The sequence below is a fragment of the Thermobia domestica genome, chromosome 1 (genome assembly GCF_964235325.1).
Source record: "Thermobia domestica chromosome 1, izTheDome1.hap1.1, whole genome shotgun sequence".
Classification (NCBI taxonomy): Eukaryota; Metazoa; Arthropoda; class Insecta; order Zygentoma; family Lepismatidae; genus Thermobia; species Thermobia domestica.
In genome coordinates this window covers 170,467,484-170,494,431 of record NC_137454.1, presented here as the reverse complement: position 1 = coordinate 170,494,431, position 26,948 = coordinate 170,467,484, and the positions used below count along the sequence as shown (strand labels likewise).

The window sequence follows — 26,948 nt, the reverse complement described above, 5'->3', positions numbered from 1 at the left end:
GTGTTACAACTAGAGGAAAGAAACGAGCTTGAGAGCCTTGACTAGACTAAACATTCATACTACTTTATTTTACTTCACAACAAATTTCCAGTAGATTTTATGAACAAACAGCTCCTAGAGTATGACGTCATCACTTAATACTTTGACTCCCTTCTGCTCAAAAACACAAAACGCGCTTTGTTGTGTTATGGTATACTACAGGATTAACTACTCCCAAAATATCAGATGTTTTTATCCAGACCCATTGGAAATATCGGACAGTGAAATATGCTAAATTGGCATAAATCTCCAAATTTACGATTTTTTCAGGCCTTTGGGAGCAGATGGAGGTCTGTAAATTTTTGTGTATTAACTTATGACCCCGGACTACATGCACTCACAAATTCAGACCTCTACGTAAGTTGTTTTTTCTTTCCAAACATGTTTTCAATATCCAAAAAAGATTTTATGAACAAAACACCCTCTAGAGTATGACGTCCTTACTTAATACTTTGACCCCCTTCTGCTCAAAACACAAAACGCACTTTCTTGTGTGTTATGGTATACTAAAGGACTAACTATTCCCAAAATTTCAGATTTTTATATCCAGGCCCATTGGAGATATTGGGCAGTGAAATATGCTAAATTGGGATAATTCCCCAACTACGATTTTTCCCAGACCTTTGAGAGCAGCTACAGGTTTGTAAATTTCTGTATATTAACTTATGACCCCGGACTACATACACACAAATTCAGACCTCTACATCGGTTGTTTCCTCTTCCCAAACACGTTTTCAATGTTCAAAAATGTTGCTACTGTAGGCCATGATCTCACCCGCTTCAAATGGTTTTAGGCAAAAATGTTAAGAGATCAAAGTTTTACCTCTACACAAGTTACATCGGCCTAGCAATTTTCAATTTGCTACGACAAATACATGCTGAGATATTCAAAACAACGTAAACGCCTAAAATCGGAAAAACGCGAAATGGCTGCAGCCGTTGCGTCGCCATGGGATGTTAAAAATAATAATAATAATAATTAATTGTGGTTTTAAAGTACCCTGATATAGGATAAACATTCATGAAAAGATCGAGCGGCAATATTTCTTTCTCGATCATTTTGCATGGATTGAGCCTATGATCAAATTAAAATGAAAGAAATCATTTGCTAAGAAATAATGTATGATATTTCTTTGCTACAAAGGTACGACACGAGATATTTTGCTGTTATTTCTAATCTTCGTTGCTGGACCAGTGAGTGGCACAATATATACATGTTCCACTGGATAGCAGCCATCAACTTTTAAAAGACATTATCACGTGTAGGTATTTGATTCCCTTATCCACCAACATGAGCACCGGAAACCGTGAATAATAAGTCATTTTCTCTGCCTATTCGTACGCCGTAAAGAACGAAAGAAAGAAAGAAGGAAAAAAGATTTGGAGTTTGTGATGCTTAATAAATAAAAGTAAAGATCAAAATACAGCATATTAAAAGGTCGCCAAAAGTATGAATTGTGCTAAAATGATTAAAAAATCACATAAAAAGGAAAATTTATTTAATACACGTAATTACAATTCATTTAAGTCAGCTGCAGAAAGATTTTGCTTAATACATTTTTATACAGTTATTTCATGGAAATTGCTTCAATTTTTGAGATCTTTCGATAATTTCTTCAGCATATTAGTATGTTAACTTGATGTAAAGGAACCTCTTACAGAAAGGTTACAATAATAAGTTTTGGTTTCACAGTAATTTTCTATCTTTTTACATACATGATAATTGTTTATGCTTGTAGTTACTTTTAATGCTGTCTTATATATACGGTGCAATATATATATCACCCATTAACGATGGTAGTAGGCTAACTCAAGACGTGTTAATACAGTCCATGTTCTGGGTATGTTAAACGTAAAGTTTATAATTCTATTTTATTTCTTTTTCATTTCAGCTCATTTTTATTTACAAAGTTAGCATAAGTGTACCGATTACGTGGCGTGCCTTGGGTGCGTAGTAGTTGTTAAGAAGACTTTAAAAAAAGAAAAAAAGAAAAGTGAAATTATCAATCGGTGAATTACCAGTATTTTAATACATTATTTACTAGGGTTCCTGAACATTGTCTCATTTATGAAATAAAGTCTAACACAAACAGAATTCAGAACGAGCATCTCACCATGTTGCATTACGAAGTTTTGTGCCTAATTAGCGATATCTCCAACAGTCTTGAAGATTCAAGACAAGAAAGAAGACAGAAAATGTCATCTAATAAGCTTGTAATAAACAATGAATTATAGTTAACGACGGTAAAGGGTACTTCATACCAGGCAAAAAGAAGAGAAATACCAGGTGCAAGAACAACTGAGATTTTACAGGATGATTCGGGATAGATTAAAAAAACAAAAACTCATTCTCTATAAGGTATCAGTTTCCACACATTTTTCCGAGCTGCAACAGTGGCTTCAATGATGACTGGCTCCACTCATACGATGTAGAATATTCAGGGCAACAACGTACTGACATTGGCCCCACTCTTCTAGTTCAGCTCCAATTTCCAAGAAACTGAGGCTTGATTACTCCCGGAAGACAACTTCTTTCACAATTGTTCATGAAGAATACAGTGAGACGTGTTGGACAAAGAATGTCAGCAACCTACGTCATCATGCATCCATCAGTTTCTCAAGAGACACATGTGCAGAGAATTACTCAGGCTAGGGAATGGAAAAAAAGGGTACTGAAGACGTCTCCATGTCTGCCATACTTTGTAAATGTACGGATTATATACTGACAAGTCATAATGTTGTCAATAAATGTTATAATGAACAAAGAATGATACATCTGTTTTGAAAGGCGAGTGGAAAAAAAAAAAAAAAAAAAAAAAAAAAAAAAAAACTTGGACAGGAGTCCTTCCTTCAATTTCTAGTCGGGGAATTCCTTAATCGTCAACATTTCTGTTTGGGAGGTTTAAACTATCGGCATGTATATCATGCTTTCAAGACTGCATACGATATGAGCTGATTTAAAGCCTGCTACGAATTTACAGTCACTTTTATTCGAGTCAAGTCTTCATTATATGTCTTTAAAACAACAGTCTTCTGTTAATAAGTTGGGATTAAAAGAAGATGATTGTGCTGTTTAAAAATGGAAATAAACTGTTACGTCGCACAGGGTTTGTGCGTGATACAATACATTGTACTTTTATTAGGGAAATACACGTAACATTAAAAACATGCCAAATATGGTGATTATTTATTGTTTTCTGTGTTCCTTCCTCTATTGGTGAATGCAGTCTTGTCCCAAAACTTTGTTCTTAATAGAAGTCCTTTTCAAATTCCTGACAGGTCGTTTGTCAATCTTTCGCTCCGAGCTTCTTGGGTTTATATTTTATTCTAACACTGTCGTTCAAGCCTTCCTTGTTCCTAGCCAATTCTATGGCGTAAAATTGTATCCTAGTCACCAGAATACTGTTTTCCTCTGAATATTCACCACTGCAATCAATTCGCAGTAGAGTTCCAAAGCTGTAGTCTTCTACAACATCTTTGAATTTTTCACAAAATGGTCGCCATTTCTGAAATAATAGAAATGCAAGAAAAAAATATTACCTAATACGTAAAAAGCAATACATTATCTACAACAAGTATTACTTATGTTTATCTATTCGCAACTATTTTGCTCGGTTTACATAAGTGGGATTTGGCAGGAATTAAGAAAGAAGCTGTATTAAAGTACGAACATAAAATGTATGGTGGCATTGCTAAACACGTTTGGCATATAAGGAAGAGTCATATGTCTTGGCAATATTTCCACAATTCAAACAGCAGCGTATGCATACGCCGTGATAGATCGTAAATATAATGCCAAACTGGCCCAAGAGGTAGTGTGACAAGCGGACTATTTAGCACAGAGGCCGCCATTCCGTCAGTATCTTCAGTCAGCTTTTAATGGGAGCTACGATGAGTGCTCAACAACGTCTGGTAAGTGAACTGATACTGTATGATATATTAATGAAAGTAGGAAACAACCGATTTAAACTTATTTTACACACCACAACCCTTTGTAAGTGCGAATTTAAAAACTTAAAAAGAGTGATCTGACTGGACCGAGACTCAAACCCGGGACCTCCGGCATACCGTGCCGATGTGTTAACCACTACGCCACCCAGTCCGCTTCCCAGAACAGTCAAGTAATCTTTTACTTCTGCATTCGGTGCTCTCTACTCAGACCACTTGGCTTGTACCACAGCCGAGCTGCTGTGCTTAGGCAATTTAGTGTCCATATATTGAGAACACCTTTTGACTGTTGAGCTCCTTCCTGGCTAAGCGGTTAGCGTACGCGCCTTTGGCGTGGGAGACCCGGGTTCGATTTCCAGTGGGAGCTCATGTGGTTCGGATTCCACGTTAATCAGTAGGTCCACGTCTCATATAGCCTCGCTGCTGAACTGGACGTTAAACTCAAAATAAACTCAACCTTTTGACTGCTGTGATTTCATATATTAATTACAGGAAGAAACAACTGATTTAAACCTATTTTGTTTCTTTCATTAATATATGAAATCACAACCGTCAAAAGATGTTCTCAATATATGGACACTAAACTGCCTAAGCACAGCAGCTCGGCTGTGGTACAAGCCAAGTGGTCTGAGTAGAGAGCACTGAATGCAGAAGTAAAAGATTACTTGAATGTTCTGGGAAGCGGACTGGGTGGCGTAGTGGTTAGCGCATCGGCACGGTATGCCGAAGATCTCGGGTTTGAGTCCCGGTCCGGTCATATCACTTTTTCACTCTTTGTAAGTTATTAGTACTGTATGAGTTCGAACTTGGGCATAACACTGTGGCAGCAACCCAAAACATTTTTTATGCGAAAGCGGAAGGTGCAGTGAACCACAGCACAGCAACTCATTGGTTCTAGAAATTTTATGCAGGTTGTAAAAATGTCGAACATCAATCAAGGTCTGGCCATCTCATGGTAACACGATCTGGGGTCATACTATACGTCAACTGAGAAAAATCCACGCAACAGAAGATGACGACAATTGTCAAACGAACTTGGCATGTCTCAGTCCTTCACGAACCCGAGAAAACCATCAGGAGCTGCTCCATTGTGCTACATAAGCTGAATCCAGCTCAGCCTAAGAGGACAGTGGTTGTGTACCGACAACTGCTGCAAAATATGTATCACATGCAACGAAAAGCTGGTGCTTTTTCCGAAATTCAAATGTGCAAAAACAGTGGTTGAGCAAAGGCCAACTTTCAAAAATGATCGTCAAACAGGCTGTTTCGAGCATAAAATCATGTTCTGTGTGTGGTGGAACTAGAGGGGATAATTCTATTCGAGTTCGTCCCTAACGGTCGCAACATTAATGCTTATCTTTAAATTGAACAGATGGAGCGGATGTATCTGCACTACGTCAAAAATATTTTGCATTGTTGAACCAAAAGAGTGCCCTACTGCAACAAGATATCGCAAAACAACAGTCGGCTCGAAAGACGCAACGAAGAATGCAGGAACTTTATAGCATCCAATTGATACCACAACCGGCATTTAGTCCTGACCTTGCTCCTTCGGATTACTACCTGTTTCGGTACATGGTGCACTTCCTGAAAACAGGATGCTTTACCTACCTGCAGGAGATGGAAACAGCACTGATTGACTTGAGATACGTGATAACAGACCCACCAAACTTACTCCTACACACTCCACAAGTTCTGGGAATTATGAAGTGTCAATTTGCACTGGTGCACTGCGAACTTATGTCTACCAGCTGGAATATTCAGTTGATCTGCCGCACTTAAGCCAAATTCAATCGGCGCTTTGGAACAATGGAAATGAGGTTTTGGGAACGATGAGTCAAAATTCACACTTTTTCGCTCCGGTAGACTCTGTGAGTATCAGTTTTCCCGCGAGATTTCCTGGTGTTAGAATGTATTGTACCGATTACAAAAAATTATGATGGTGGAATTGTATTCTATTGTTTTCCTGATATAGTGTCAGTTCATTAGTTGTTGATTCTATTACAAAGACCTACTGTAACATTCAGGATAACGAAATACTGCATGTTATGTTACTTCCAAGACAAAATGCCGCGTGTCAAATTGCAGCGGTTACTATAAATTGTATATGGATAATCGTTAGCTGTCTAACTTGGCCCGCTCTAGCAAATACAAGACGACAATCGTCATATTACAGTAGCCATTAGGCAGTGATATCTGGACAATATATGAGTTGAATTAATTGGCCCGCTCTAATCAAAATAAAAGGCAAGGTGTTGCATGGATAAAGATGTTAGATGTCCGGATTAGCCCGTACCAGCTCTCAACCATATGGAACACCTGTGATTATGAACTGGCAAACTGAGTCAGGACCACGTTGATAGTTTACCTGATGTGTATTTACTAACTCGTTTTAGAGCTGTTTTAACTAGTATTTATGGAGTAATATTTTATTATTATTATCATCTGGTTTAACTATTGGCCCAAGTAGCTGAGATACTACACGAATAGAGAATTGTGAAAGGTTTATCTACAAAGTAGTTGTTCAGATAACGAAATGTGGTGGATTCACGAAGTGTGATATTGCTGGGCAACGGCGTACGCAAAGAGGGTTTTCAGATTTTAACCTCCTTTCTTTTAACAAAATATTATGAAACAATTAACATTAAACATATTAAGGTATATACAAAAAAAAAAAAATCTGAACGATATAGACAAGGTGCTTAAGCGCCTCGCAATAAAATTCTGCGCACGCTACTGTTGATAGGGCTTTCCGAGACTGTATCAGAATAAGTGGCAAATTATTTCTTAGTAAGTAGTGCATTAGCTGTATCTTACTACTATTAAGTTTTCTAGGCTACATATAAAACCTGTTTAAAAAAAAAAAAAAAAGCCACAGTATTAAAATTTCCTAAGTACGATTGCGAGAATAAAACCTTTTTAAAGAGACGTGAGTGGTCAAGTCATACAATGAATTTTCATCTGTAAATCCCAAGAAATTTTTAACTACGACCTACATGGCTAGTACTTTCATACAACGAATTACTCACCTACTTGTATTCCTATATTAATTGTTTTATCTAATATTTCGAATGTTGCATTTGGAAAAGGAATGAGTACTCCTCTTCAGTAACGGACACAGGCTTAAATCATATTATAGAAGTTCTTCGTAATGTTTCGTTGTACCAACACAGAGGACATTATGGTTTCCTTATTAATTACAATTCAATTATAAATTACACAACTAAACATGAGAAGAGTTTATTCTATAATATGACTGAAGTCTGTGTTCGTCCCTGAAGAGGAATGCCCGAATGTAGCATTCACAATACTGGATATAACAACTGATATAGAAACACAAGTAGGTATAATTTGTTGTATTATATTGTATTCCATACGTTTCATAAGTAATTATTTTCATACGCTCAAATAAGTACCTTTTTCGCCTCGTCACTCTTCAACTCCTCTTCATCAACCTTGTCTACTTTGAAGTCAGGAAACTCTTCTCTAAATGCACTATAGATGGCAGCGTCATGAGGTGTCAGTTTCAAGATCTTTGCATCCACAGAACACAATATCTTCAAAAATAAAATAAATAAATAAATAAATAAAAATAAAAAAAGAATAAAAACACTATAATGTTAAGTTATTTCCAAAGAAGCTTCATACATATTGAGTCCTATCTTTTTATCCATATAGGACAGTTTATTATGAATCTGAAATTAAAAATGGAAGAGAAAGCGAAACTCACTTCCATAATTGAAGAATTTACGAAACATAAATAAATGGACACAGCTTCTTGTAACATTTAACAGATGATGCTACAAATCTCTTAATATCAACCTGAAACAGATTACAATCCCACTATAATATGAACGAATCATGTGAACCATCCATTAAAAAAAAAAAAAAAGTTTTTTGTGACTGTGATATTTTCCTTGAAGTTTTCAATTCTTTTACGGATGACCTCCCAAAGGTTGTAATGGAAGAGATGTAGTCCACGACTTTTGCCTGAAAAAGCTGACGCGTAGAAAACACTTTCTATGCGCAATATTTCAATAACCAAACAGAGCACAAAAATTATCACATAACTTAATTACTCAATCCATTCTTTACGTGATTTATCACACACCATACACATCTCTGATAAATATGTACCTCGTGTAGCTTAGTCGTTAACGATATTTATATGGCAATAATTAAATTGTACACTCATATTCCTACGAATATAAAAATTCCATATAAGCTTTTATCTGAAAATACATAACTGAAAATCTGTTTGAGCAAAGGGAAATTTAAGATAGACTGAGTCCATGAAAATTTTACAGGGACATTTCTGGCGTTCCAGACCTCAAGTCATGAAAAATTAAAGATTACAAAAGAAATCATATTATACAACTTCTAAGACTGAGACTTCATTGAGACATGTTCCCGGCGACGCTTTACAAAATTCACTTGCGAGATACCCCGCTATGCTGTAATGAGACAACTGTCGATATGAATCACGTCATCTTTCAATGTAAATTAATTACGAAATTCAGGGCTCCCACCACATGCTAACCACAAGAATAAAGAAAAAAGGACCAATTCTTGAAGAAAGAAAGAAAAAAAAAATAAAAGGGACTACAATTTTTATTATTATTATTATTATTATTATTATTATTATTATTATTATTATTATTATTTTAAAGGGACTAAATACGGACCCGAAGTCATGAAAAAGTTAATTCTTGTTTAAATAAAATCCCCTACCGAAAGCCGGTTGGGCAGAATTCAACTTTCTCACAAAACTACTTATGGAAGATAAAGTTTGCTTGAATAGCGTATGGCCACTTTCATCACGTATCATATTACAAAATCATGTGGACATAATTGAAACTGCCTAAAAATATACATCAATGCAAAATAAGTGCATATTGCACAAAATAAAATATATGTACAGACAGACAATGTCTAAACAGAGTAAACACTGAACAATTATTGATTTGGATTGTTTTTTTTTTTTTTCAAAATAATTCGTAATAACAGTATGTTTCCTCTTTTTAAGCTTCTTATGAATATTGTCAACGTTTCTTCATATCGTTGGCTTCTTCTTTTGACTTCATGGCTCCTTAAATCATTGAATTTGCAAGTTCAGCCTCTTCCAATCGTTTTTCATCAGATCTTTCTTCAAACGCGTATTGGCTTATCAAGAAGTTTGTATGTGACAGAAGAATGCATTTCCATTTCACTTTTGGCTTCTTCCAGTTTACTACTCAAATTAATATCACCTTTCTCTTTTTTTACACATCTTGCTTTTTTCTTCTCTTCTGCTTCTATTTGCTCCAACTCTTCCTGTTTCTTTTGGGCCTCTTCCTTTACTTGCCTCTCCTTTTCAAGATGGTTCTGATATTCTGCGTAAGCTGTCCGTGCTAAGGCTGACAATCGTTTTGTAATAGTAACTAGTTCGAGTTTCTTGTTGTACTGCTTCAAAGCATCAGCAACTATCAATCTTGTATTTAAAGTTCTCAGTTTCATTGCTGTCTTGTCTTGTGTCATAGTTCTGCCTGAGAGCGAGAAACCATATTCGACGTCTGCACTGCCGCGTGACAGTGCCCGAAGTGCTTTTACAACATTGCTAATCATTGAATACTTGAGTTCACCAATCGCAGACTTCTTATGAATAAAGAAAGACCAGTACTTATCAATTCTACGCACTATGACAGATTTCATGTTCATCCTCCAATTGAATGTCTCCATTCATTAGTTACTGCATCCAGTTCAACCTTTATAGGCAAGGCTCCAACTACTTTACAGATGTTTGTTATAATTAGAATACGATCTCTTACCATTTCATACTAAGAAAAAGGACTTTAAGGACCAATTTCATGAAATAGGAACTTTTAAGGACCAAGTTAAAAAAAAAAAAAAATTATGGAGAAAAAATGATCGTTTGGGAGTCCTGGAAATTGATAACTTTTTTGGACCATATTACATAATATACCAGCATAGGGTCCTTAGTCAATAAAAATATATTAGCACTAAACAATGAAAAAATAAACAAAACTTAGTTATGTATTTGAAGTAATTTTATGAGGAAGGAAAAAATAAAAATAAAAAATAAAATAACATTACCAAAAGAAAGAAGTTTGTTTCTTGTTATATACACCCCTCCACCTGCACAAATTCAACACTGTGTACGCAGGTAAGAGAGAAGCTTTTCTTTACCTCTGGACAGAGAGATGACTCTGAATTTGGAAGTTTCGGAACTCTCGTGATAGCGAACTACCTTTAATAAATTTCTCGAGGCAGATTCAAATAATAATAATAATAATAATAATAATAATAATAATAATAATAATAATAATAATAATAATAATAATAATAATAATAATAATAATAATAATGACAACAGCAGCAGCAGCAGGCCGTTGGTGTGACCGTTGTGAAAGCTTGTCTACATCCACTAATAGAGATTTCTACATGTAAACTTTCAAGTTCAGTAGAATGCGAGGCTGTTGGTGGTGGTATCCACTACACGAAATGAAAACTTGTAAACATTTATTCTTGAAGTTGTCATAACTAATACATCTACCATGAATTGTGATCTCTTTTATTAATAATTTACATATAAACAGCACAAAGTTTCCTCCTTCGGAGCGGTCATCACACGATGAAAATCTCTTCCAAAGAGATAGTAGGAATTGCATCTTAAGATTTGTTGTGCGAGAATAAAGCTTGGAGCAACTCTTTTTCGAATATAAATGTACTCCAGCAACAAACAAGTAATGTAACTATCACCTCTACTGGCTAGTATTTAAATTACAAGAGACAGGATGCAGTTACCACTAGTTATCTATTGAAATTTACAATAATTATTTAGTACAGATTAGGAAGCTTTTGTTATATTTTTAATTCCAAATGACAGTTCCGCAGTGAAAAGCATGCAAATTATAATAACCTTTTTTTTTTTTTGACACTATTTTAGAAAATCCTGAACTCTTCTAACACCTCCTTAGATCTAACACTTCGACTTTTCCGGAACTGAACACGCTGAATAAGATGTCTTCATTCAACGGAAATTTTGACAGGAACCTCTCTACCTAGTCTCTAACATATCTTCTCAAAGAAGTGTACTGTGTTCCACTAGTGGAAGAAAAGGAGCTTTTATTATCTTCGTACCAAGATTATCACAAGGAGCTAACTATTATGCGACAGAAAATTGAAATCTTCGCACTTTTTTTTTTTTTTTTTTTTTTTTTTTTTGACCGTGTAATACATTTTAGTACAAAACCGGATATACAAGCGAAGTGGTAGGTTTATCTTGGAACCCTTGTGTAGCTTCCGATTTCTTCCACCGCACGGCACTGTCGTCAATTGCTAACGATAGCCGGAGTGCTCAGGACGTCCACGACACATGAACAGCGAAGTGTTATTCGTTTTCTGTGGTGCAAGGAACACACAACCACAGATATCCACAGAGAAATGGAGCCAGCGTATGGGGACAAGTATTTAGCAGCATGAGGTTTACAGTGGCAGTGGAGGAATGTTGAAAATGGACAAGAATATGTCCAGGACAATGAGCGATCGGGCCGACCTCGTTCCTCGCTCAAAAGCGGAAACCACTACGCGTGTTACCGAAATGGTGAAAGCGGATCTGAAGAAGATTGCCAGAGAGCTTGACATTTTCTATGGTAGTGTTTATGACATTGTCCACGATTCGTTAGGATACCGCAAGTATCATGTCGCTGGGTTCCTAAGTTCTTAGAGATTAGAAATTAAATTTCTGGGCTTTCGGCAGCTATGGCAATGCTAGTCCGTTACGTATGAGGGATGACGTCCCTCGGCGACCACACTGCTCGAGGAATTGGAGAAAGGAAGCGACCTGGAAACATACGAGATACCATCCCGGTATTTGCCTGGTGTGAATGAGAAAAACTTCACTCAGGATGACTGGTCTGAAAAAAACTGTTACTTTTTTGTAACGAGTATTCCTACTGGGAATCGAACCCGGGACCGCTCGCACCAAAGGCGAGAGCGTTAGCGACTACGCTACGCGGGGTTTCTAAGTTTCTTAATGACGTCAGAAAGAACAAGCAAATGGTCATGTGAGTGAACCATTTGAAGTGTTACGCCAAGGAGGCAAGTTTCCTGAATCTCATTGTCACTGTCATGAAACATGGACTGCATTACACTTGTGATTAAAAACAACAAAAGGATAGTGTGAAAATATCCCAGCTGAACAGTAACGAAGAAATTTCGAACAAGACCACTGACTCTTAAATCTGATGCTCACAGTGTTTTGGGATAATCGGAGACCCCTCCTACTGAATTTCCTGTAAGAGGTGAAATCATTAATGCAGAACGCAGCTATTGCATACTCTCCCATCTCCGTGCAGCCATTAGGAAAAAGCGTAAGGGTATTCGGTACTTTAACAGTGTGGTTTTCCTCCAAGACAACACAAAACCGCACGTGGTGAATAAAACAATAGCCAAACTTCACTCTTGGGGGTGGAAGATTATGGTGCATTCCTCTTACAGACCAGACCTTGCCCACAGTGACTACCAACTTCTTTTCATGTATTGAAGAAGTCCACGGAAGGAAAGAGGAGTCAGAAACCACACCGAAGCGTAGAAAGTTAATGGTTGTTGGTTTCATGATTAGCCGGTCGTCTTCTACGTAGCGAGTATCGAGTAATTGTGGTATGATGGGGTATATGCCTGAACACATGTAACACATCTTTGTTTATGGTTTGTAGTCTGAAAAAAAAAATCAGTAGGCGCAAAGACTTTTTGATTTTATCGTAAATGCTTTTAAATCTCATTCGTACGCGAAATGCTCAGCACAAAGACCAATTTTGTCACAATTTACAAGAAGCCAACAGACAGGTTAGAGTACAAAGAAAAGTAGACTTGTAAACATATTAAAAAAAAAAAGTATTATACATACGTTGAAATATATTTCAGCATGTTCATATGCCTTCATGGCCCACATAGCTTCAACGCGCGGCTGGAATGAGAAGAAAAACATTTATAAAGTTTCTCCTTATATATATATATACTACAGCTAAATATAATAAATGCACTACAAATTACGGCAATAAGTACAAATTATATCTGTAATAGAATTCCAAAAGTTAAGTCTCTTCCTTTTTTAAAAATTACCATCACTTTTTTTTTTTTTTTTTTTTTTTTTTTTTTTTTTTTTTTTTTTTTTTGTTCGCATTGTTTTACTAGCTCATGACATTGTCAAGACTGTGTAAGACTTGGACATACAGCTTAAGATGAATCGCAACACGTATTCTCTTACAGGAAACCGAATCAGGTTGTCCGCACTTAAAGTGAGACAACTTGCCACTGCAAAAGAGCATATTGGCTTAGTAGTACAGACTCATGCGAACGATCCTTGGTTAGATATGTTTCGATCCCGTAATGAATTTTTAATGAACATTGTAACTATGGGTTCTGTTATTTCTTTTCCGCTCTCTTTATCATCATCTCCGTATTCTTTAACTTATACAATAGAACCGCAGAACTCTGACGGTTTTATTTTCACTTAGTTACAAGGGAGTTCATATACGTAATATATCATGATATTATATTTTCTATTGACACATAAATATGTGTCGCAGATATGAAACACCAATCAATTATTCGAGTGAATCGAGTTTACGCAAAGTAAGTTAATTTTCACAATGAAGCTGTACGTTTAATTTTGCAAACAAAATAAGCCTACAACTGAAAACTATGCCATATTAGGAAAATACAACCACTACAAATATTTGTAAATTTTCCAGCGATTCACAAATTGGCTACAAAACTGTTAAACTTATTGATACAACATACACTGTTTTAAAGTTAGATATTTTACCTTACTGAACGGTATTTTTGTTAATTTATTTTATAAAGTGAAAGATAAATGCTACCGCATTGTGTCACTATAAATTTCAAAGTATTTTGTAACTAATATTGCGATATTTATTACGTTTAACGTATGTGCATTTGTCTGCCAACGCCCAAGCTGCACTGGAATACCACTTTTCATGAGATCAAAGAAGTCAAGCAATGCTAGGTCTGGTCAGAGGGAAGATGGGTGACCGTTTGTGCTCACCACATGGTGCTGGTATTGCGGCGTTAACCCAGGAGGACAACTGGAAAGCTACTTCAAAGAAAAACGTATGGTTCTTGATGTAGAAAGTCAGCATTAAAACCGGGGGGAGCAGTTGCTGACTATAACCATCCCAAAGACATGTGTGCCACAAGCTGGCTGGTACACCTTGTCTCAAAAAGGTTGAGCGCATTCCTTATTGGTGTTTTGAGGCAAAAATTTTCAAAGTCCAACTTCGGGTATCTTCGGGAAATAGTAGACCAGGTTCGAACCTCCAAGCCAGCCTTTGCAATCGGGAAAAAGTTTGCAGATGTGTTTTTCTTCTTTTAAATATAATAAGACTTGTTACCAAGTGTACAAAAAAAGCAACATTGATTGAAATACTTAATGACACAATATTTCGAAACTTTGTATTAATGTCAGCTCATGTTTGTTTGTCATTTAGCTCTCCATACGTAATGGAACATTTAGATATGTAAACGAACCTTTCCATATGTAAAAGAATGCTCAAAGTTAAGACATAAAACATAATTATCGCCTGAGTACTAAAATAATAGTCAAAGTAGAACAAAAACAGCGTTTCTAGTGGGTATGAATGTCATAATTTGCTTGAGAACCGTTATACATCGCTAAAAGTACCTTAGCAGAAATCCTTGTGTTAGCTCACTGGTAAGCTGTCGGGTTTCAAATCATAAGGTTGTGAGTTCGAATCCCATCTGGGTCAATGTTTTTTTAAAAATTATATTTTCCGCAATGCATGAAAAATTATATAAAATAATGACAATAAATACATCAGTTGTATATATATAACATAATCATTGCAGAATGTAGTAATTATTATGTTTAAAATATAACATCTGAAATAGGTAGGTGTTCACAGTAGGTCTGTATTATATATATGAGAATGTTAAATACAAGTTAAGAAACTCGTTCACTAGCAATAAATAAATCATGTAGTGTATTTATTTGCAGCTATTTGTCATATAGAGGGTAATTCTCGTCATAATACAGCATGTCATTTATGTTCTTGAAAACTTATTCGATGCATAAACCGAGGGTTTAAACAGAGAATCTGAAGTCGCAACGCTCGCAAGAAATTCATGAACCCCAAAGGTCACGTGAGCAGACTGGAATTGTCCTTATGAAGCACGCCACAGCAGAAAGTCTTTACATAGATTTTCAATTCAATTCCTGATATATGCTTTTGCAATGTGGAAGTGGTGATGCCTTTAGTCGCTCTCTCTCGCTCGGTCGCTCACTCTCTATTTATACAGAATATAAAAGTGGATGTATGTGTGTGTTTCAACATAATTCTGATATATCTAGCGCAATTATAACTATATTTCTTACAGTCTGGAAAAGAGTACTGTCGGGATACATATCAAAAATGCTAGAAACGGGTCGATATTAGTATCGAATCCATAGCTTCGTGGTCGCTTAGGTGAATAGTTATACTTTCAATTCAAGTCCAATTAAGCTCCCATTAGCACCCAGGGTGGTTACGTAGCGACATAAAAATATCGAAATCAACCGATATTAGAATCGAATCGTAAGTTTTCAGCGCCGCTTCAGCGCCGCAATTCACATTAGTCCACATTAGTCCACATTTCACATTAGTCCCACTGCCTAGAGGGCAATATATTTGCAGAGTGCAAAATTTAAAACTTGAATAATATTTTAATTTTTTCCGTATGAAAAAGTTAAAAATCAAGAGCAAATATACTATTTCATGAACAATCCTCTTTTACTGTTCTAATATGTATAATAATAGCGTAAGAAATCTAAAAATAATTCAGAACACGTTTCACATTTGTTATTTTTTGTTACGTAGTTCTAGCTGTTGCATGTAGTGAGTGGTATTTAAATGTAATAAATTCACTAACTAAGCATATTTGAATTAAGTTTTATTTTTAAGTTAGGGATGAAGGGGCGGAGAAATATGTAGTTATTGGGGGCGCCGAGAGCAAAAGTGCGTAGGGGCGCCGAGCTTTTAAATGCAACACTGGTCGCTAAATTAATTGGTAGAAATTTTAATGTCATTTAAGACCAAATTTAGTCCTAACGGTGGCAGTATCTGTTTGCTCTCCTAGGAGAAATGAAAGGGACTGACATCAAAATTATATATATATATATATATATATATATATATATATATATATATATATATATATATATATATATATAAGACCGACATTAGTGTCGAATCCATAATTTTCGAGGTGGATTAGATAAAGAGTGGCACTCCAGGTGCTTAATGATATAGAAAATTAGTTTTTCTTTCTTTTTTTACGTTGGTCTACTTTTCCTTGATTTGAGACTTTCAAATTTCATCCTATTTTCTACTGAAATGTGTCTGTAAGGCAACAAAGAAATAATTATATATGATAAATTTAAATTCATTTTAATTCGGAAGTTGAGAAACACTTTGCCATTATATATCGTAAAGGTCAGATCCACCAGTATTGTAACAGAGAGGTGCTTGAGCCATTGACGGTAGAAATTCAAACTCCGATAAGTGATAATTTCACAGTCTTGTTTTATTACAAGTGTAGCCTTTTTAGTCAACGGAGAAGAGGACGTGGATCATGGGTCAGAGTTGATGTCGATGGGTGTTGGTGGGTCGGAGTTGGTCGCAATGGTTCAGAGTGGTTCATAGTTGGTGGTGAGTCAGAGTGGATCACGATGGATGATGGGTCAGAGTGGGCCAATGGGTCATTTGGGTGGTGGGTGATACTGGATCATGGTGGTTCGTGGATCAAATTTTCATTGACCCACACCATCTCTGGTTAAAATTGTACTAAAGATAAGAGGCACCGAAGATGCATGTCGGCTATTATACTCAAATTTTGCACATAGATAGTACCCCACCAGAAAGCAATAAATCTGAAACGGTTCACAGTATCACCTCCTAGAACTCGAGATGTAGTGGTTTGTCTGATAGGCTAAATTAAGACGTCAATGATTTATCCATCAACAAGCAAGCTTTTTATGATCGTTTTCGTGGGGAAATCAGAAGAACACGTGCCTAGTAATCGTAATATTGATAGTTCGCGTCCACCCCGGGGTATTTGTTTTGTTTTTTTGACTCACCTAAATATAAACAAATCACACATATAGGCATTTTAACATATTTTGGGAGAGTAATTTTGTGGTTCGTTGTCGTTTCATCGCGTCTCTGCCGCTGGTAGTAATGTTTTCAAAATGGAACTGGGGCCACCGCGGATTGTCGCTGCGGGGCCACCAATTTTTGGCGAGAGGTCAATAGTTGACCATCTGTAGTACACCGACGCTTACAGCTTAGGGTAATGAACGATGTCTTTGCTTTGTAGACGTCATGACTACCGACGTCGGCAGTCAACTAGCTTTTAGTCGTGAAATGATATGAATATATATATTCAACTGATATATACAGCTGATGAATTGTAATGTAACTATTTTACATAATTTTCATGCATTGAGGAAAGTAGAATATCATAAAAGAATCTCACCTGAACGGGTATCGAACTCACGATTTAAACGCTCGGGGGTGTACCACTGAGCTAACATGACCGCTTTTCGGAAGCTGCTTCTGAAATATAACTGAGCTCATACGTAAATTATTTTTTTCGTATGGAAATCACAATGACGAAACGAAAGTGTGAATATATAGTTTCGAAATATTGTATCATTAAGTATTTCAATCAACTTTACTTTTTTTTCTACACTTAATACCATTTCAACATGTCTTATTATATTTAACAGAAGGAAAAACATACCTGTACATTTTTTCCCGATTGCTAAGGTTGGCTTGGAGGTTCGAACCAGCAGCTTTAGTTTACTGTTTTCAGAAGATACCCGAAGTTGGACTTCGAAAGTGTTCGTCTCAATACAGCTATCATCATATCGCTCAATCTGTTTGGTATATGGTATATGTTTTTATACGTGTAAAGTCAGTATAAAAATTCATTCTTTAAACAGCTTTTCGTATGTATTAATATTCCTTTATAAAAACTGTTTTTAATATTATTATTACGGCGCACCATTTTCAGATTTCTTTCGCGAGTCGTTGACCAAGTCGTTCCCCACAATAGGCGTGTCATGCAATCAACCAACCACACGTCAGGTACTAGCTTTTACCTATTGCTTCCTGCTCACAGCTCAGAACATTGGTAACTATGGATAGACGTACAGCAGTAATTACTTTATGGGAGTTGGAAGGCTATTCTGCAACTGCAGCTAGCAGGCGAGTAGGTGTCCCGGCCTCTAAGGAAGGCGATGGATTCGGAAATATGGTCCTACACGTCAAACTGGTAATTTACGATCTTCTGGTTGTCCGCATGTGTCAACCGAAGCAGAAGATGCGAGATTAGTAAACGAAGCCCGGTTAGACCCACTACGGACGTCTAGACAGCTAAGGGAAGCTTCTCTCTTTCCTGGTAGTAAGCATACAGCTCTGCGAAGGCTTCGTCATGTTGGGTTACGTGGCTGTGTTGCTGCCGTGAAGGAAAAACTCTCAGACGACCACAAAATTTGCCGTCTCGCGTTTGCACAGGCGAATGTGGGTCGCAATTGGGAAAACGTAGTTTTCTCAGATGAATCCATATTCACAACATCAAATGAGGGACGCCGTTTTGTGTATCGCCCGAAAGGCACCCGATATGACCCTGGATGTGTTGCTGCTTGAAATCGCAGTGGCCATGTATCTATTTCATGTTGGGGTTGGATTTTCAGGCGCGGAGCAGAACAGCTTCACAGAATTGAAGGACACCTGGACAGTGCTCAGTACTTAGATATTATGAGTAATATCATGGTGCCATCTGTACGAGTATTTCCGCCTGATGATGTAATTCAGTTCCAGCAAGACCAGTCGCCAATACATACTTCCCGTGTGGTTCAGGAATGGTTCGCAGGGCAGCCTGAGATTGATTTAATTGACTGGCCGCCTCGTGGAGCAGACCTCAATCTCACGGAAAATATGTGGGCAGAAGTGAAGCGTACTCTAAGGGATAGTTGGCCTGAGGCAGATCCACCAAGAACCCAGGATGACCTGTGGCATCTTGTTTCCGAAGCATAGCTGGAGGTAGGGGAAGGAGATAAATTTGTCACCCATTTAATAGATTCCATGCCCAGAAGAATGGGGCTTGTAATAAATTCAGAAGGGTATTGGACACAACATTAATGTCCCCGCCTTAACTCCCGAAAACAGTCATTTTCAGGGCCACCTAAACGCTTCTGAAAATATTTCTAGAAGTAAACCACTCCTTGAATCCGATTTCTGTGCAATTCTACTAACAAAAAAAAAAAAAAAAAAAAAAAAAAAAAAAAAATTCTGCAGGCTTTGAGCTCAAGACGACCTTATTAACAAGCCCGTACTCTACCAGTGAGCTAACATGAACACGCAAATCCAACCTGAAGAAACACGACTTTCAATTTCCGGTATTCCATGACACTGATGGTCATATACTTTGCAAATGTTGTATTCAACTTGGGATATTCCGCAACACATAAACAAAGCGAAAGAGAGAGAGAGAGAGAAATGAATATACAAAAGCATATTCAACGTATTCGAATGAGACTCTAAGTAACGATATTCCGTTCTAAAGAGAATTTATGTTTCTTCCCGTGACGTTAAGGGGATCGGGAAAAGTTATGTGTCTTGAAGCAGGATCCGACTTTGGATACTCTGTTTACACACTTTCTATATCCGTAGGAATATACTGTATTTCACGAATGTAAATGACATGCTGTATTGAGAATATTGAGAAGTTACATCTGTATAACAAATAGCTGCAAATAAATACACTACATGATTTATTTATTGCTAGTGAACGAGTTTCTTAACTTGTATTTAACATTCTCATATATATAATACAGACCTACTGTGAACACCTACCTATTTCAGATGTTATATTTTAAACATAATAATTACTACATTCTGCAATGATTATGCAACTGATGTATTTAATGTCATTATTTTATATAATTTTTCATGCATTGCGGAAAATATAATTTTTAAAAGAGCATTGACCCAGATGGGATTCGAACTCACAACCTTATAATTTGAAACCCGACAGCTTACCAGTGAGCTAACACAAGGACTTCTGCTAAGGTACTTTTAACGATGTATAACGGTTCTCAAGAAAATTGTGACATTCACACACAACTAACTACTACAAACGCTGTTTTTTTTCTACTTTGACTTTTATTTTAGTATTCAGGTGATAATTATATTCTATGTCTTAACTTTGAGCATTCTTTTACATATGGAAAGATTCGTTTACGTATCTAAATGTCCCATCACGTATGGAGAGCTAAATGACAAACAAACATGAGCTGACATTAATACAAAGTTTCGAAATATTGTATCATTAAATATTTCAATCAATGTTGCTTTTTTTGTACACTTGGTAACAAGTCTTATTATATTTAAAAGAAGAAAAACACATCTGCAAACTTTTTCCCGATTGCAAAGGCTGGCTTGGAGGTTCGAACCTGGTTTACTATTTCCCGAAGGTACCCGAAGTTGGACTTTGAAAATTTTTGCCTCAAAACACCAATAAAGAATGCGCTCAACCTTTTTGAGACAAGGTGTACATTGAGTTTCCTTAGCGCTATCGCACCAGAAGTTCTGTTTAGTGTTATAAGCAGTTGTGTAAACTAAATTTTTAGTGTTATTCTGGAATAAATAACAAAATAAATTGAACGAAGAACCAACCATTGCCCCATTAAATACATAACTGTTCTCTGACCAAAAGCACATAGTTATATTATCGTTGTAAATTTTATTTCAAAACCAAAACTATTACAATTAAAAAAAAAAAAATATTGGCGATAGTTACTTAAACTATGCTCTTGAATACATAGTGAACATAGGGACACGGTAAGATTTAGATTTATTCGCAATCCAGTTTTGAAAATCTCCCCTTGCAAAATTCATTTCAATATACTAAATTTTAATAATTACTTACTGATGCTAGGAGATGCATATTTATCTATTAAACCATAAAAAGAATTCTCGTGGTTGAAGCATCCGGTAACAGCAAATTCTTATTTTGAACTTCACAGCATTCCTCGCTCCAACCGTGGCGCACCATAAGAAAACTTGATGCTACATAAAGAACATGATGTATGAATTTGTCTACTTATCCATAAATTCTTATCACATACGAAGTACAATTTAAGTGTATAATTGTTTTAAAGGTAGTATATCTATGTATATCTTAGTGTTATCAGTTGTTCAGCATATGACAATTTGAGAACGTTAATTGAGAGTGAGTTCTTTTTCACCCAACAGAAGAAGAACATATCAAAAGGTCTAGGCTAGTATCACAAATGTTCGAAAGAAAGAAAAGTTAGTTGCTCTATCTCAATCGGTCCACAGGATGTTGAGAGAAATACATATAACGCGTTATTTACGTAGCAGTAAGTTATATTTTAGCACGGGGCAAAACACAACACGGAATACAATCTGCCTTGCTTTCCTGGAGAAGAACAAGCGGAGTGTTATGTCATACGAATAAGAAAGGAAGTTGCAGGTTAAACTGCCATGTATATGAAACGGTAATAAGACCGTTAATAATTGTACAGTAGTGAAACCTAGGCAATCACAAAAGTCTAGGAAAAGAAGATGGAAGTGGCGGAGATGAGAATGTTAAGACTGATGTGTAGTGTGACGAGGAAGAATAGAATAAGAAACGATAAATAAAAAAGCACTGTTAAGATTGGACCTCTTAGTAAAAAGTTTCAATAATGGGGCTAATGACGAAATAACTGGTTTAATGAGAATGTGGGAAGAAACGGGAGTACCCCAAGAAATCCACAGACACGATGATGTTCACCACAAACTTAATTGGCTGGGAATCAAACCAGGGACCCCACGAAGAAGTAAGTGCTCTACCAAATGATTGGACAATAGAAGACGCTCCGGGAATAGAGTAAAGGAAGAGAATTAAAGACGGGAACGCCGACCTCACATAAACATGGGAAGCAGCGGAGATGAAGGGCAAAGAATGCTCCGTAACTGTACAAAGAAATTTGCTTTCACCGGATGCTTCCGGCATCATAATTCCTTTTATAATTTAAATTCGCTTTCTCCTAGCTGAAAGTCTGAAAACATCCTATTAATCAACATACAGCATTTATCCTTTACCTTTTATAATACGTATATTTACAAATAAATACTTACATCATTACCAAATTCTTCCGCCGGACGAGACAGAAGACTGGCACCTGTTTGTAATCCACCAACATCCTGTAATTAAAAGAAAAAAATAAATAAGCATAAACTTTAACCAAAAGGGGAAAAACATGTAATACAAGTAGTAATTTGACAACTGAGGAGTTCGATGTAATGAGGGCGTAAGCGAGTTTACGCCCTTTTTGCATCAAACGCACTTGTGGTTTTTGCCATGCTTGTTTAGCCTCATGGTAACATTTCAATTCAATATCGGAATAAAATGCTGTATATTACATTGTTTTATGTAAGAAAAAACACTACTTAAATTTTCAACATCGCTTTTCTTCAACTGCATGTTTCAGACTTACGCCCTTACTGCATCAAACTCCTCAATTGAGCAATAGTGAGTATGATAAATATGCACTAGCGAATTCGGGAGAGTGGAGATAACTAAAACTTAAGCAGTACTGCAGGATAAAGTCTTCACTCGGTCATTAATAGTTTTTCACAGATGATGTATGCTTTGTTCAAAAATGTATACATACTATCCTGCTAACTTTGGGACGTTTCCTGGCACTATTCACGTCGCTGACTTCCTTTCTCCCTGCGAACAAACTCCGTGCGGGCCCTTCGCGCTGCATTCTCGTCCTGACTAGGTTAGATAGCATTCTTGCTTTTAGTGGCCATGTAGCACAAGTGGTAATAGTATACATGAGACCGCCCTTGTTTCCGGTGCTCCAGGATACTTCTTACTCGTGCATTACGTAGGGAAATGATGTTATTTCATGTGCAAGTGGTAACAGAACACATAGGAAACCCAGATCATCTTGTATTCACACTCCAATATAAAGTGTCAATACACCCTGATCTGCGTTTCTTCTGTGTTCTATTACCACTTCCACATGAAATACCATTTCCCTACGTAATGCAAGAGTAAGAAGTATCCTGCAGCGCAAGACATGCGATATGCGTTAAATCCCCCTCCCCCACACATACACACGCTCATAAAGTACAAGGGCACTACACATGCACATAGAAAGTACAAGGGCAAATGTGAGGAATAAAATTAAAAAGACAAAAAGGAGCAGAAGGAGCGCAAGACATGCGATATGCGTTAAATCCCCCCCCCCCACACACATACACACGCTCATAGATAAAGTACAAGGGCACTACACATGCACATATAAAGTCAAGGGCAAATGTGAGGAATGAAAGTAAAAAGACATAAGGAGCACAAAGCATCATATCGAATCACAATCAAATACTAGGAGGATATATTCGAGCTACTTCCAAGAGAAAGTTATGAAACCGCGTTTGTAGGGGATACTTTTTCTTCAAAAGAAAGGAAGCCACGTGTGCTACATTATCACGTATCCCTACCACATACCTAACAAATTACCAAATGCATGTTACTCGAACGTCCTCCTTTTTCGGGAACTCATCCAGCTTCATGTATTATTTATAATTACTCATGCTTCTTCTATAAAGTAGAATATTTTGCACATCGAACTACGTCTTCACCACTTCAGCTGCCATTCTTCTCCTATTTTCGATCGGCATTTTTATAAATGTTGCCAGGTTCATGTAAAAATGCCATCGCGCGTAGTCGGAACCTCCGCCTACAGCTGCAAGGACGTTATACGGCCCGCAAGAAAATTCCCGAAAATGCAAATTAGCAGTAAGTGAAAGTAAACAAGAAAAAAACATAAAAACGAACTTCCCGTTGCGTTCAGCTCACAAAAACCTCTACACAGTGACGCAAACCTGTACGGAAAAAGCCTCAACCTAATACGAAAAGAACGGATTGTTTGCACAAAAACCGCAAAGCAATCACGCTAGACCTGCTACTACTGCATACATCTCTCAAACATTTGCACATCACTAAACGCCTAGTGTCAATATAAGGCAGAAGAACAACAAACAGGTACGTTCTTTTTTATTTTCGTATCACTCGCGAAGTAAATGAAAGTGGGTTTGTTACCCCCTTTTTAAGTTCGTAGATACTCAATGAATAATCCCTAAAAGTATGAGCGTCCAGCTCCTTCTGGAACTGCTCCTGTCTTACGTATACTATATCCGCACAAGTTGGTGTTTTTTGCTCAATCGAATTTATAGCATACGTTCGAACGCATAATACCTATAAGGAGAAGTCCTCGTAAACTGACTCTGACCCATAAATGCAATTCCTACCGTTAAGAAACGATTTCTAAGACACTGTAAATGAATTAGTAATGAAGTAATTGCATATAATAAAATAATAAGTACTACATACTGATCACAAACTTCCGTTCCTCCAATGTATACATAGATGTTAATGAATTGCTGTTTCTTATTGTTGCAGGTGCCGATGTACGTCTAAATCATAGCTGATGAGTCCAGTTACACCATGGAGGAATGGATCGTAATGAGCAAGTGGGCTCACGAACGACCTTATACAGGAAAATCAATGAGGAATATTCAGCATGACTGCAATGTAAGGTTTCAGGAACATTCCTCTCCAAAACCAACAATTTTACGGTGGTAGAAAAAATCTTTGCAGTTGCAGCCGGCTGCGTCCCTTCGTAAGCGATTACAGGAATTGGGTGTTCCATACTCGACATTACAAAAACATATGAACAAGGAATTGAAGTTAAAGGCATTTAAACCTTCGTTTGTAAACGAATTGAGTGATAGTGACATGCAAAAACGTCAGCACGCTTGTGGGCGAATGCTCGATATCTTTACAACTCTTGCTTCAAAGGGAAAAGTGTTTTTCTCCGACGAGTGTGCAATATATCGCAGTGCAAAAGCAAGAAACGTTTATTTCTGGAGTAAAGAAAGCCCACATTTTTATGAAGAACTTGAACACGACCCACCACATGCCATGATCTGGGTCTGCAACTCTCTTGATAGGTCCATATTTCTTTGATGGTGCTGTCAATCTCATTGCGGATCTCACCATGTTACGTGATTGGTTCATTCCTTATCTGCAAAGTCGGAAACTGCTCGGTCTTGTATGATTCCAACAGGATGGAGCACCAGCCCATTATGCTACTGCCGTTAGAGAATATCTCAATGAGGTATTGCCTAATAAATGGATTGGACGTGGTTCTGTCTATTTGCCTGCATCTTTGGAGTCGCCACCCTGAAGTCCTGATCTATCATCTTGGGCCAACGCATTATGGGGATTCATAAAACAAAAGGTTGCTGCAACACGTTACGAGGCAGTTGTGACCTTATGGATGCTGTTCGACGTGCATTTACTGCCATCACGCTAGCAATGTTAAGGAGAATATCACACTGTACATGGAGAATCATACTCGGTTATGAAAACGATGGTGTACACACAAACACACTGAAATAAATAGTACAGAACAGTCACAATACCTCAAGGTTTTCCTTTCCCATGATCCAACATTAATACAATGCGACTATCTATGGATATGTGGACATGCGAGGAGTAACGGGAATAGCACAGTCATTTCTGAGAAGGTTCTAGAATGCTGGTGCGCACGTATAGGTGAAGGTCGATTAGTAGCCAGGTTTGTTCCTTTCTTTATCAAAGCTGGGGCCGCGGTGGCTCAGTGGTAGAGCGTTAACCTCTGGTGCATGGGGTCTCGGGTTCGATCCCAGCCCCCGCCAAGTGAACTTTGTGGTGGACAAACACCGTGTGCGTGGATTTTCTCGGGGTTCTCCCGTTTCCTCCCACTTTCTTCATTTCACAATTTCATTCATTACTCATCATTACCGTCTCCTTTAGCCTAACCGGCATAACTGTGGGACGTAAAACTCAAAGATTTCATTTCATTTCATTTCTTTTTCAAAGCTCACTTCCGGGCATTACATGAGCAGACGGTGCTACCAAATATTTTTTTTTTACAGATTTCTTATATTTCCAGGTTAGGTTAGTTTCTAAAATACACGTCCTGAGGGGCTCTAACCCGCCATCACTCGTTAACGCTCGCTCCGCATACTCTGTGAATTAAATATTAAACTTTGGTACAAAAAGGAATTAATTACGGTTTTAGCCAAGACAAGGCGAATGACCAACTTCGGAATAAATGCCTTCAGGTATATGTCCGCATCAGCATTCTAGAACTTTCCCTGCGTAGTATGCCTAAATTTGACCTGCACGTATTACATTTTTATTTTTTTAACCAACTATACGCTTTCATAATCTGAAATTGAAAAAAAAAATACATATAATAACCACTTACTACGTCTCCTGAAATATTGATCGCCATTTCTCAATACAAATCAGAGTACTCTATTATTTTAATTCACATTTAAATGTCTTGTCTTGTCTTATCCTCTATCGAGGAATTTTGGTTTTAAGGCAATTTTGTAAAAATTACTTCAGCATAGTTTATAATTCACTTACGAATACAATACGAAACACACGTGTTTCTTCTTCTTCTTCTTCTTCTTCTTCATCTTAAGAAAACATTATCATTCTTCTTTAGGTCACAACTTTCAAGCCATGTCGACCATATCACTGAAATCGTTGTTGTGTGTAAAGAAAAGTAAGAAAAATGAATGTCATCGACGAATCGATTGTTTGTTTAAGAACAGGGGGTATGTTTAGTACAAGGGGTCCAGAAGCACGTACAAAACACAAAATTTACAGGAGAAATGGGTGATGCAAGTTCTTAGACGTAACATAACATAACCAAATCTAACCTAACCTAACATAAACTAACGTAAGCAAACCTGAACTAACGTAATATTAGTAGAAATAAGCGAAATTCTATGATTTTTTGG

General features: G+C 37.0%; 1 protein-coding gene across 2 annotated transcripts; it reads right to left on the bottom strand.

The window, feature by feature from the left end:
* Positions 1 to 1,521: 1,521 nt before the first annotated feature.
* On the bottom strand, positions 1,522 to 26,613 carry LOC145691049 (protein PBDC1). Of its 2 annotated transcripts, none has more exons than XM_081766673.1 (5): positions 26,405 to 26,613; positions 22,218 to 22,283; positions 12,896 to 12,955; positions 7,404 to 7,544; positions 1,522 to 3,545 (listed from the first exon to the last, which is right to left on the bottom strand). In XM_081766673.1, exons 1-5 carry the CDS (start codon positions 26,429 to 26,431, stop codon positions 3,327 to 3,329), a joined length of 513 nt encoding a protein of 170 aa, XP_081622799.1. In that variant the 5' UTR covers positions 26,432 to 26,613; the 3' UTR covers positions 1,522 to 3,326. The 2 variants fall into 2 exon arrangements, with proteins under 2 accessions (XP_081622799.1, XP_081622809.1); XM_081766683.1 differs by lacking the exon at positions 26,405 to 26,613 and adding an exon at positions 25,575 to 25,610.
* Positions 26,614 to 26,948: the final 335 nt, after the last annotated feature.

What these genes read in the sequence shown, in the direction of transcription:
- LOC145691049 (XM_081766673.1), bottom strand. Translation starts at nt 26,431, where the DNA reads ATGGCGATCAATATTTCAGGAGACGTA. An exon ending in ATGCTGAAATATATTTCAAC is followed by an intron (nt 7,545 to 12,895) that starts GTATGTATAATA and finishes TTATTTTTGAAG; the next exon opens with ATATTGTGTTCTGTGGATGC. An exon ending in AGAGTGACGAGGCGAAAAAG is followed by an intron (nt 3,546 to 7,403) that starts GTACTTATTTGA and finishes CTATTATTTCAG; the next exon opens with AAATGGCGACCATTTTGTGA.